At 35.6% G+C, this 13,531-nt stretch overlaps 2 protein-coding genes across 2 annotated transcripts; one reads left to right on the top strand and one right to left on the bottom strand.

The window, feature by feature from the left end:
- Positions 1-624: 624 nt before the first annotated feature.
- On the top strand, positions 625-3,083 carry LOC132177139 (multiple C2 domain and transmembrane region protein 5-like). Its single transcript, XM_059589368.2, has 2 exons — positions 625-1,025; positions 1,184-3,083. Exons 1-2 carry the CDS (start codon positions 625-627, stop codon positions 3,081-3,083), a joined length of 2,301 nt encoding a protein of 766 aa, XP_059445351.2.
- Positions 3,084-7,154: 4,071 nt separating this feature from the next.
- On the bottom strand, positions 7,155-9,326 carry LOV1 (NAC domain containing protein 35). The gene is made up of 3 exons (XM_059590088.2): positions 8,926-9,326; positions 8,470-8,738; positions 7,155-7,888 (listed from the first exon to the last, which is right to left on the bottom strand). The coding sequence occupies exons 1-3, from the start codon at positions 9,173-9,175 to the stop codon at positions 7,205-7,207; spliced, it is 1,203 nt and encodes a 400-aa protein (XP_059446071.2). The 5' UTR covers positions 9,176-9,326; the 3' UTR covers positions 7,155-7,204.
- Between the last annotated feature and the right edge of the window lie 4,205 nt (positions 9,327-13,531).

Raw genomic sequence — 13,531 nt, 5'->3', positions numbered from 1 at the left:
CTCATATATATATATATATATATATATATATATAGGAGAAAGTATTGGATTACATCTCAGCCCTCATAATATACATATACATGTACGATTTTCTCCCGAGGAGAATCTAAATTTGTTTTTTTTTTTTTTTTAGTATTGTTTCTAACATAGTTGTTCTTTCTTTTTGCAGTCTCTTTCAAGCTCTTTAAGGGATCACATATAGAGACCTTTATTCTTGTTTCTGTCCTTACAACGGTATTGTCCTATATATTCCTTAATTTATAAAACAGCTCTCTACTTATGATTGTGTTTTTAGCACTACTATTTTGCATGCTAAAAGTGCAATTTAAATCAAATCACAGAAAATATATTATTTGGGAGTTTTTTTTTTTAAATTGAAATTTGAACATGTAGAAAAATCTGCAATTTTATAGGCCAAGCTTCAAGTTTACAAAACAATTAACGTTTTCAAATTGCTCCCTATTTTAAATCGCATGCCCTAGCTGCTAATATATCTTTCTTTTTCCTTGAATTGAGTATAAAAATTTTAAACGGTATAATGCATGCATGTCTATATATATATATATATGTTCTTTTACAACCGATTTTGAAGACACCCTGTTGGCCGTTGTTGCAGTTGGCACAATGGCAAAGCCAAAAGAAGATTTTTCTGTGAAGGAGACCTCGCCGAACATCAGCGCCACCAAGGACACAATGGGTCCCGCAAGGGCCTCCGATCTGACAGAACAAATGCACTTCTTGTTCGTGAAGATCGTTAAAGCCAGGTATCTGATAGGCCTTGCTGACCCTTACGTTGAACTGATGCTCGGCAACTACAAGGCCACCACTAAATTCCTTGAGAAGAAGTCAAACCCTGAATGGGATCAAGTCTTTGCTTTTAAGAAAGAACGGATTCAGGCTTCTGAATTTGAGATTGTAGTGAAGAACAGGGCTGACTTGTCCACTGAAATCATTGGTAAACTTTCCTTCACTATTTCCGAGGCCCCTTTGCGTGTTCCACCCGACAGTCCATTGGCGCCACAATGGTATTGTTTTAAATCATTACTTATCGCCAACGTTTAATTATTGAAATATTTTAATTGAAATTGGAAGTAAATGACATAGGTTCATACCGTATGCTAAATCACCGCATATTCCAAAAGTCGAAGAAATGAATTTAATCATTTAATTTATATTCTAACAGGTATCGATTGGAGGACAAGAACAAGGTGAAGGTGAAGGCCGAGCTGATGTTATCTGTTTGGATGGGGACTCAGGCGGACGAGGCTTTTTCCAGTGCTTGGCATTCGGATTCGGCAGCTGTTGGTGGTGATGGTATTGTTCATACGCGTTCCGAGCAATATTATTCACCTAAGCTTTGGTATCTTAGAGTTAATGTGATTGACGCGCAGGATTTGGTACTTAGAGATAAGAATAGGGAAATATTTGTGAAGGCTACACTTGGGAATTTGGTTTTTAAAACTAAGACGATATCACCAAAGAATTATGACAAGCACCCTACGTGGAATGAGGATATCATGTTTGTTGCAGCAGAACCTTTTGATGATGATTTGGTTTTGAGTGTGGAGGATAAGTTGCAGCCTAATAGGGAGGAAAGTGTGTGTTTGGGGAGGTGTGTAATTCCTTTGCTTGATGTTGAGAAGAGGCTGGACAATACTCCTGCCTCTAATCAGTTTTATAATCTTGAAAGGCCTGGAGGAGGTGAAGATCAAAATCAGGTGAAGTTTGCTAGTAAGCTTAACATGAGAATTTCTTTGGATGGTGGGTATCATGTTCTTGATGAATCCACACACTACAGCAGCGATCTCAGGCCAACTGAGAAGCTATTGTGGAGACCTGTCATTGGAGTTTTTCATCTGGGAATCTTGAATGCTACTGGGTTGCCGGCAATGAAGCCGAAAGAGAATAGAACAGATGCTTATTGTGTGGCTAAATATGGATCAAGGTGGGAGAGGACAAGAACAATAGTTGATAGTTTTACTCCACAATGGAACGAACAGTATAGTTGGGATGTTCATGATCTGTGTACTGTGCTTGTAATTGGAGTTTTTGATAATGGTCATGTACAAGTAGGAGATTCACCAGCTCAAAGGGTATTTTTACATCAAAGAATTGGGAAGGTGAGGATTCGGCTATCCACCCTTGCAACTAATCGGATCTACACACTTTCTTATCCACTTTTAGTCTTACAACCTCGTGGGGCAATGAAGATGGGAGAGATTCAATTGGCTTTCAGGTTTTCTTGTTCGTCTTATGTTAATATGCTACATAGTTATTCCAAACCGTTGCTTCCTAACATGCACTACCTTAGCCCGCTGTCTGTGTTTCAGATAGACAGTTTGAGGCACCAAGCTGCCTATTTGATTTCTTCGAGGTTGACTCGAGCCGAGCCGCCGCTAATGAAGGAGGTTGTTGAGTATATGCTTGATGTTGGATCACAAATGTGGAGCATACGGAAAGGCAAAGCCAATTATGATAGAGTCACTGATCTTTTGAATGGTTTTGTAGCTGTTATCAAAGGGTTTGAGCAGATACGCAATTGGAGAAATACTGGTGTAACCGTTATGGTTCACATCTTATTCTGGCTTGTGGTTTTCTTTGACGAATTGATATTTCCGATAATGTTTGTTTTGCTATTCTTGGCTGGGATTTGGCGGCACAGAAAGAGGCCAAGAAATCCTCCTCACTTGGATACCAAGTTGTCTCGTGCTGACACAACAAATGAGGAAGAATTGGATGAAGAATTTGATACATTTCCATCGAAGAAGACGGGTGAAGTTGTTAGAAGGCGATATGATCGATTGAGAAGCATTGGTGGGAGGATGCAGACGGTGCTTGGTGACTTGGCAACTCAAGGGGAGAGGGCTCAGTCACTGCTTAGCTGGCAGGATCCGAGAGCCACAGCTATCTTTGTATGTTTCAGTTTGATTGCTGCGATTCTCACATATATCATTCCTAACAGATTTATGATTTTTCTTGCGGGGATTTATGTGCTAAGGCATCCAAGATTCCGTATTGATCTTCCTTCGGTGCCCCATAACTTCTTTAGAAGGCTGCCTGCAAAAACAGATAGCATGTTTTGACAACTTTAATATATATATACACACACACATCGAGTACGTAGTTGGAGATGAACTTTTTTGTGGAGTTGAAATTATTTTTTGTAATTGTGGTCTCAATGCTAATGATGATGGCTGAAGATTAATATAAATAGCATTTTTATGAACTTATACTGGAAAATTTAACTGAATGATATAAATAATTTGAGCTTAAATTTTCCATTAATTAGGAAGGATAGACAAAAAAAATCATCTCGGATTAAAGGAGAGGGGGTCACATACACACACACACGTACACTTATATATATATATATATATACACACACACAAAATGCAATGTGTGTGTGTTTTGAAATTATATTATTTTAGCTTAGACACTGTGTAGCTTGTGATGGCTGCTTACAAATTAATCATGCTTTGGTCTTATATATATATCATCCGTTTTCTTTTCTTATCTTTTGGAACCAAAAGCAGTGAAAAGAGCTAGTCGCTAACTTAGCTCAAAAAGTAAAGGAAATTAAAGAGTAAATTCATTTCATGATCTTGTTACCTATAAAAGATATATACTAAAAAATGACGAACATAGTAATTAATATTACATATTGTGATATTGCACAATATGTGATTGAAGAAAATTTGACAAAAGGGTGGAATTGTTAATTAGTGAAGGGCATGATGGGTGGATCTAGCAATAGTACTGAGAGGGCAGCAATTAAGAAGCTATATATATATACACACATTAATATATATCCCTAGGAGAAGTTAAAGCTCTCACAAGCCATTTCCATAACTCAGTACGTAGATAGATATGCACTATAAAATTTAGGGGTTGAAAATACCATCTCCAGAACTAGAGCACTTATAGCGACGGTTGACAAACAACATCGATTAGGTGGAGCTAATTAGATATAAATAATGATCTATGCCTAGTTAATTACATGGGCTATATAGCTTTAAAAAAATAAAAATTAAGAGATAATACCTAGTTTTGGAAGAAAGAAGGCTGATTAATTATAACTATTCCACGGAAAAAAAACCCTAGAGAGCAAAACACTCTCTTCTCTCTCCTCCAGAAATCCCCCAAGCCCATCCTTGGCTGACTTGAAGGAGGCTTCCTCCTTTCCCCCCTTTTTCTCTTTTTCCATTTTCCACCCTCTCCTCTCTTTCTTGCCTCTTTAGAGGCTAAAATCGTCTCTTTGGAGACCCTATTTGCCTCCTTGGTGGCCTCATCTCTGTCAAAAAATTGTAACGGCCCATCCCCCCCCCCCCCCCCCCCCCCCCCCAAAACCTCCAACCACCTCCATCACTAGTAGCTCCAAGTTTGGGTTTCGCGTCTTTTTTGAAAGCTTCGGATATGTTTTTTTTTTTCAAAATTTGTTCTCTTGTTTTCAGGAAATCTTAGGTGCACAAGAGCCATCCAATTGGGTTCCAGGTGTCTACGCCATCATCTACCACCAACAATCCACCCATCTGACCACCACGCGTTAATGTGTGTTCGCGCCTACAAGTAGATCTTACTCGCGGGCGCGTGTCCCCCACTCACCACTCTACCTCCATCAACCTCATACGCTGATCTTTTGGTTTCCTTTCCGGCTTGTGGGCCTGTGCGTCATCGACTACTCCACTGTTGTTGTTTTTTGGACATTTTTATCTGCTTTTTAGTTTGCCTTTTTATTCTGTAATGTTGTTGTGGTTATTTTTTGTAACCTGTTTGTGTTACTTTTTGATAAACCCAATCTGGTTAGATTTTAGACTCTTCGTAAGTGAAGTGGTTTTTTTCTTTTCTTTTTGGTTTCCTTTTGGAAACCTTTTTTCCACGGTTATTGTGCATCTAAATCTCCATGGCTTTTTTGAAAGTCTGCTTAGATGCTTGATAGGAGTATTAATACTTCTGATGGTAGTATCCATCAGATTGCGCCGCGGCATGGATTTTCTAGGGCTGCATTTGTAGATAACTTCCATCTTCACCTGCTTTGATGAGTTTATAGTCCGTTTAAATTGGGTTTATATGTCCTGTAACTTTCTTATGCTTTAATGGATTTCGGTTTGTTAACAAAAAAAAAAAAAAAATTATGACTATTCCATTATATAACTATTTATTTCAAAATTAAGTTTAAACTAATAGGATATGATAAATTTAATCATTTAATTAATAAGTAAGACATAACACATAAAATATTTAATTAAAATGGGGGGTTAATAACAGAAATAGGGTTTGAACTCAGAACTTCTACTTTGATATTATGTTAAATGATTACTTAATTATCCTAAAAGCTTAAACTAATAGGAAAAAATAAATGTAATAATATAATCAATATAGTATATACTTTTAACAATTTACAATGAGAAATGCTATTTTTCCATCTCCTATCCATTTCTATCTATATTTTTTCAAATTCACCATTGGATCAATAGGACCTACATGAAAAATAATGAATTGAAAAAAGAGATGAATAAAAGATATATATATATATATATATATATATATATATATATATATATATATATATATATATATGAAGGAATAACAAGTCTCATGATCTACAATAATATACTTTTCTTTTCTTTATTCCCTTGAAGACTAATATGAACATCCTAGCCCATTATTGTTGGGTGCTTCATAAACATCCATCAAGAATATTCCCTGAGATGAAGTACTTAAATAAACTGCATATATATGATGCATGGGATGATGATTAATTTATGAAATATGAAAAGGAAAAGTGAATAAAATGAAATTGTTGATGATAGATAGGTGCAGTACCAGTAGTGTTTTAGGTCATTCCCCAACCTAGCTAGCTAAAGTCTAAATATATATATACTCCAAGCAAAGTCGTTGGCATATATGTGGCTAGAGCTATAGGGGTACTATATATAGCTATAAGCATTCCTTTTTGGAATGTGAATATATATAAGCAAGTTAAATCTGGTAAAGAATTGATAAAAGGGTGGGGAGGCAGTAAGTATTATTAGCTAGGTCATAAAACCACACTAGTGCGCACTGCGCATATATAGAGATAACATGCAGACAATGGGATACATATATATGGACCTCTCTACAGCGCGCAATTAGCAAACCCATATCACGCACGCCCGCCCGCAAAGTGTGCACATGTGCTTTCCTTGACTTGCAGACTGCGCGCAGTACTGATCATTATTGCAAACTACTATCAATTCACACCTATCTACGTACGTATGTCCTATATACCCTACATGCTTACACTTGTCAGTTAATTGTGTGTGTGTGTGTGAGAGAGAGAGAGAGAGAGAGAGAGAGAGGGAGATCCAATGGTTTATTTCCACAGGAATTCAATTAATTAAGCTAGCTAGTCCACGGTGAAAATGGAACTGAAGAATATTGGAATTAAGCTGGTTCGATCTAGAAATATATACCTCATATGTTTATAGCTACATCTGGCCCCTCTAAACTTGTCTGGTTTAGAGGCAGTTCACCATTATGTAAAACATGCATCCACAAACAAAGACAAAATAAGCAACCAAATAAGCAAAATAGGACAGTTTTTTTCCTCTCTCCCTTTCTCAACGTTGGCTTCTGCAATTATTGGTCCAACTCCTGCAATATTCTCCAAGATACCTTTGTCCATCTACCCATGGTGATGATCAATATATGTGCGTATCAATCATGCCATCATCATCCATCCTTAGGGTTTTAAAGTACTGAACAATTTGTGTGTGTGTGTGTGTGAGAGAGAGAGAGAGATTCCATTTTTGAGGCTACTTAATTAATTAAGGCCTAAAACATCAGCGGCGAAAACAAGTTGTGAAGTTGAAAACTAAGCTCCATATATATATTGGATCTGGAAGACTAACCTGAATTTAGGCATGCACTAATTAATCTATTTTTGAAACTCTCAATATTGTTGAAAGTTTTTACAAATGCAAGACAGACAACATGCACAAGTTAATTAATTTGAATAAAGTAAGCACCAACACCTTTCTTGTTGAAACACAAGAAAGAGCATCACAAAAACCCTAATTAAGATAGCGACAAATCATTATCTATCAATATTATAGGTCATGAAATATTCTGAAAGTTAATTAATTAACAACATTAATAGAACTTAGATAAATCACTAAAATTAACATCAAGTGTATATATAGTATTATCTATGTGCTAGCTTTGATTACTTGAAGGGATTGGTGTAGTCTCGGTTTGCCGCCTCAGGGATCGGATTCCAGTCCCAAAGTCTATCGGAGAAGGCGGTTGGAAGCACGTTGGGGAGTGTGCTGAGGGGAAGTGGTTGTTGTGATTGTGAATGTGAATGTGATGGCACTGGCACTGGCAAGCCTGAGAATTGGGTGGGGTGATGATGATGATGATGATGATGAGCATTGTAATAGTGTTGTTGCTGACTCATAATTGAAGCGTGAGCTTGTTGGTAATTCACTAGTCTATGAAGATCATCCACAACGTGACTAGATGGCACAGAAGTAGAAGAGCCGGGTGTGAAGATTGGTTGCTTTGAGTGGTGCATCAGCATTATTCCTGCAGCTTCCTCCTCCTCCATTGGAGATGGGAATGAATTGTGCTTGGAAAGCCCAAGAGCTGTCGTCACATCTGAATTACTGCTCCCATCTGTTTCGTTCATTTTTTCAACCTCAATTTGCTGTGATAATTGTCCTCCAAAAGCTTGCAAGTTTCCCATGGAATTGTGAACCGTCGTCTGATCAGGCTGCGCCTTTCTACCCGACGACTGAGCCACTCTAGATGATGATGATGATGATGCCCTTGATGGAAGAGAACGAGGGAGAGAAGGGTGGTCTTCAACTCCGGGTCTCTTGTATACGCGGCAGAGTGATATTTCTGCCTGAAACAATAAAATTTTGGAAGCAAGCAAGGAAGGAGAAAAGTTTGTGATGACCTTTTCTGACTCAATTTCATTCATATATATGCACCAACTGTGTAGTAATTAGTTACGAGAAAAATGGAGTATCGATCCTTTGTACATATTAAACATCAAATCATTAAATAATGAGAAATTTGAAACCAAGATTATTGTCAGGAGCGTTTCTGCCAGTCTCTCATCTGTATGGTTTTGTTTTTTTCCTGTGCATGCGCACCTTGCAGCGTGTTGTATATACAAGAAATTGTTGAAAAAACAAGAGATTGTGCTCCAATTCAAGGTGTATTGGAGGCCCTAGGAACTAGGGTTAGTCATGAGGAGACAAAATAACAGGATATATATATAGGATTTCTTTCAAGGCTGCTATTATATATTCTTTTATATATATATATATATATATAGAGAGAGAGAGAGAGAGAGAGAGAGAGAGAGAGAGAGAGAGGTTGATCATCATCATCATCATCGATTTTTCATGCAGGTTATGAGCAAGTGAGATAGATAGATAGATAGAGATAGCAATTAATTAAGTTAAATTATATATATACCTTCTGATAGCGTTCAGTTTCATGATGTGGCAAGCGATACTCGTTCATGATCCAACTGGTACGGATGCCCTTGGGAGCTTTGCCAGAGTAGAAAACTAGGGTTTTCTTGAGCCCAATTGAGCGGAAGTTCTCAGTCCGGATCATCCTGTCAGCTCCGGTTGCCTTCCAATAGCCGGAAGTTGTAACACGGTTGGGTCGATCCCCGTTTCGATACTTGCGGTCTCTAGGCACATAGAAGAACCATTCCTTCTCTCCAATTGCTGCCAAGGCTAATTAACACATACACAAACAATATATACATATATATAGTAATTAGTAAGCGTAAGTAGAGATGGATGGAATAAATTAATACAAATTTTGGCATGCTCCTAGTATATATATATATATATATATATATATATATATATATATATAGTAGTGGAAGCTAGGTATAGGATATCCTTGAGAAAGAGGTACCAGGAAGCTCCCAAGGGTCATAGCGATAAAGATCCAGAAAAGTGATGAGTTCAACGTTGAATCGCTTTCCCTCTACCTTACGGCGAAGGTAGAACTCCACCAGCTCTTCTTCGGTCGGGTGGAAGCGAAACCCGGGCATCACCATATCATGCTCGTGATCATCATCAACTACCGCCGGCTTGTTGTTGTTGTTGCTGCTGCTTTCGTCGTGGCTCATATTGTTTGATGAGCTTATTGTTGTAATTGCCATAAACTATCTTCTCAAATCCCTTCTTTATTTATACACCATGAGATGGAGAAATAGTACCGTACGATTTGAGTGGTGCAAGTGGTGGCCAAAGATAAGAGATGGTAAAAATGTCGTACCTTTCCAAATACTTAAAAATTTCTTCTCTCTCTCTCTCTCTCTCTCTCTCTCTCTTTCTGTCTCTACAGTCGGAGGGAGACTCAGAGGGAAGAAGAAGAATGGAGAGGGGAGTTAATAGAAAGATCTACATAGCTTTCAGGCCCTACAGGGGAAGAGGTGTCTTTTAAGATGAGAAAATGACATCTCACAAATACGACAGGGTGGCCACACAGCCCTCAGCGGTGCCCTTGGACCTTTCTTCCACCATAAAAATTCAAACTTATTTAATTTCCGATGCCACCAAAAAAAAAAAAAAAAAATGATAAATCGCACTTTTATCTATCTCATTTAATGAAAATATATAAATTTTATTTATTCTACCTTACACACCAAATTATTATTATCAATTATACGAATAAATTAATATTGCCTTTGTCACCTAATATAAATCCTGTATCTTGGGACAACAATATTCTTCATGTATATGTTCAACACCATGAATGTACCACATGCATTTTATTAATGGTCTTATATATATGCCATCTCAATAAAAAAATAAAAATAAAATAAAAAATTGATGATTCCAAAGCTCATGTATGGGGTTTATCACATGATGTTTTTAGGGTAAGAGATATCATCCACATTTATTTATTTATTTACTTTTTTAACTTCAGAGTTGATATGGAGGGTTTGGTGTATTAATTAATATCCCTCGTTCCTAACTTGATCATATATATATATAGCATTGTAAATTCCTGGGGGCCATTGTCGTTTTTTTTTTTCTTTTTAATTTTTATATAACCTTGAATTATCAAAATTTGCTACATTGGTAATATCCCAAGTTTTAGCCCCTTTTTATTTCACCTTTACGGTTATAGTTTAGGGTTAAATCAAACATTAAGAGATGAAATGTCTCTCTTATACCCTTGTAAAATTTGTAAAATCTAAATTTACCCCTAATTATTATTATTATTTAAAAAAAAAAAAAAAAAAAAAAACTTAAACGTCAGTGTGGGTATTTTATTTTTCAAGCCGTGGTTCACCAGCAAATCCTTTTTTTTTTAAAAAATAAAATAAAATAAAATAAAAATTTAAAATGGGGGTATTTTGATTATTTTGGCATCTTCCATTAAGATTTAATAGAAAATCTTAACAGGTGAGTGAAATTAAAAGGAGTTGAAACTTTGGATGTATATTGATATTTCAAATTTTGATAATTCGAGGTTATGATTTCAAAACCCTTGCGAATTCGCAATATTTTTTAGGTTATGATTCCTAAAAAATAAAAATAAAAAAGTTTGCGAATTCGCAATATTAAAGTTTTTTTCCTTTTTTTTTTTTGTCATCCTCCCCTAGCTAATGGATGGACCACCCATACTTGCACCTTACATTAGCTGTATGACTTATGCATTGATAGGATTAATTAGGGAATTCATTTAAATTCTTCAAGTAGGTAGTATATACGTACATATATATAATTAATATGTATTTAATACAAAGCACATTCTGTTGACATGCATACGATCACTAGCTAGCTATTATATTGCTTTTAGTTTTTAGGTGTTGTTTTTGAAATCGATCTCTCTCTCTCTCTCTCTCAATCTCTGTGTCTCGCTTGCATGCACGTATATATACCAGTGTGAGCTTGTAGTAACTATATTTGAAAATGGTGTATATATACTCCATTATATATACTCTCTGATGATCATATATATAAATATATACTAGCTATATATGACAAATACTGACGACGCTTTGGGTTGACTTTGCTGCAAGAATGTTGATTATGGTTGCATCAGCAGTGCTATGTGGGGGACATGGGCTAGTGCTCCTTGTGGTCACCAATTTAGACTAACTAGAAAAAAGTAGCTTTTTGAGGATTAATGTATACAACTATATATGATTAATGTATACAACTATATATGAATACCCCCGGCCGGGCGTCTTCAATCTTGAAAATCCCATCATCGATCCTGTAATGCACTATGGAATTATATTTCACTATATATCCCTTCTAAAAACATAAAAATCAAATCATTCCAATATGTGTTATATATATATATATAATCTAAGAAAGGCACCCATATATATATATATATATATGTGTGTGTGTGTTTAGTAAACAATCTTAAAACGTTTATAAAGTCAAATCTTCAATAAAGTGAGTAGTTGTAAAGTTTATAGAAGCGGAATTAATTGTACACATTTGTATACAATTAATTTTTATCATATTATACAGCTAATTAATATGAAGAATTGTTATTACACGTACGCTTTGGTGCCACTGCCTTTCGTAGCCCACCCTTAAGTAGTACTACTCTAGGCCTCATGCAGGCACCTTCTTTATTTATTTATTTATTTATATGAGGGTTGAGAGAATCTAAATAGCCATCCAATCCGTAATGATTAATGTTTTGGGTTATCTGGATCCATCAAATGATCTACTTGAGAAAATATTTCAATTGGAGTTTCACACGTACACATGATCAACTACCACATCATTTGCAATTTTTCTTCTAAATTTAAAAAATTTACAATGTAGAGTTTTTATTTATCAGCCAATTTCAATTATTCCCTATTAATTTTTTTTATTAAATCCTAATAGAGGAAGCCAAAATAACCAAAACATTCTCTTTATTTGTCTTAATTTTTTTTTTCTGAACTTTTTTATTATAAATTTTTATGTTAGTTTGTAGGAGTATAACAAACATTTTACATGTTAGTTTGTCTAATTAAGTTAACATAAATTGTAACAGTAGGGTACGTAATTGAAAGGAACTGATAAATTAAAAGAACTCGATATATATATATATATTAGAAATTTTTAAAGTTTAGGAGAAATTGGTAGGGGAGGTGGCGGATCAGCTGGCGACGGTACTGTGGGGCTTGGAGGGAGCAAACGTGCATATATATATATGAGTAGGGGCGGTGGATATATCATATATATATATATATATACATCAAATATGTGGGGGAGTGGGTGGTGGATGAGTCAAGAGAAACCCGTGACAACTTGCCCCGATGATGACAAAATTACATGCAAGGTCTTCTTCTTTTGTTTTTATTCTCTTTCATATCATTGTCATATATATATCACTCATTTACAATTGTTATATAATTTAAATGACGTGGGAAAATAATTTTTTGTAAATCAATTCTTATTTTTCTTTTTATTAAAATTTATTATAATATTACTAAATTATATAGCAATTTACTAAATAACTATTTTAACCATTTTGGAGAAAATTATATATTATGAGTTTTAATTTGGTTAGTATATATACGAGTGGTACGCACTGGGAGATCGAGTCTTATTGATGAGAGCTTTTAGCATTTATTCAAATGGCCACTTGGATGGAAAGTTTCTCTAATCCTATCATCGATCTCTTTCTATCTATCTAGATCAGTCGACGCACGCGCACACCATCCATATATACACGCGTACTCAAATTGATCGTTGAACCCGTCCAAGTTTGATAAAGTTTTTTTTGCTCTCTTAATGTAAAAGCCAAACCGTGTCTCATTAGAGGACTAGCTAAATGGGTCCTAACTCTGAGGCTGAGGAGGGAATTGAAGTTCAACTTTTCTCTCTCTCTCTCTCAAAAGTTGTTAATGTTTGAGTAATATGGATGTTAGCAAGAGGGCTTAATTGCTTATATCTCCATCCATCTTTGGAAATGACTCGTTTTGTTTCGTCCTTTTCTTTGCAAGTCTCAAATGGGTGCAAAGAAAAGAATGCCTTCCAGAAACATCTCTTGACTCTTGCATTGTGGGAGGCTGCTTTTTTCTACACGGGAGAGGCTGCGTGTATACATATATATAGACGAGTAGATATATAGAGAGGCCGGGAGAGGGAATTTTCAATGATAATGACATCCCTACTCTCACCATTACTCTTATTATAATAAATATATATACACACACGTAAAAGAAGAGAGAAAGAGAGAGACAAGTCTGGAAACCTAAATATATATAAAGTCAGTTGAGTGAGAGTCATATGAGTGCTATATATCCTTCCAACTCGCTAGAGTCTATTGCTAATTAATAAGATTTGGTGATATCATTGGCTACCAAATTACAGTTAGGTGATGTACTTTAACAAGAATGATGAAAGTTAGGCATATAATTTTCACCCACTTTCAATATAATATACATTATTAGCCCAATAGATATTTTGACTTTTATGTTTATATATATATATATATATCTTCATTCATGTAATGGAAATCACATATATAGTCTGAATGCATGCCCATCATT

This window comes from Corylus avellana, chromosome 4, assembly GCF_965113065.1.
Source record: "Corylus avellana chromosome 4, dhCorAvel1.hap1.2, whole genome shotgun sequence".
Taxonomy (NCBI): domain Eukaryota; kingdom Viridiplantae; phylum Streptophyta; class Magnoliopsida; order Fagales; family Betulaceae; genus Corylus; species Corylus avellana.
The sequence above is the reverse complement of the archived record's forward strand: the minus strand, read 5'-3'. Positions and strand labels throughout refer to the sequence as shown.

Excerpts from the sequence above, each read along its gene's own strand:
- LOV1 (XM_059590088.2), bottom strand. The coding sequence starts at position 9,175 with ATGGCAATTACAACAATAAGCTCATCAAACAATATGAGCCACGACGAA. Across the intron at positions 8,739-8,925 it reads TGACCCTTGGGAGCTTCCTG|CCTTGGCAGCAATTGGAGAG; the intron begins GTACCTCTTTCT and ends TGTGTTAATTAG. Across the intron at positions 7,889-8,469 it reads AAACTGAACGCTATCAGAAG|GCAGAAATATCACTCTGCCG; the intron begins GTATATATATAA and ends TTATTGTTTCAG.
- LOC132177139 (XM_059589368.2), top strand. The coding sequence starts at position 625 with ATGGCAAAGCCAAAAGAAGATTTTTCTGTGAAGGAGACCTCGCCGAAC. Across the intron at positions 1,026-1,183 it reads AGTCCATTGGCGCCACAATG|GTATCGATTGGAGGACAAGA; the intron begins GTATTGTTTTAA and ends ATATTCTAACAG.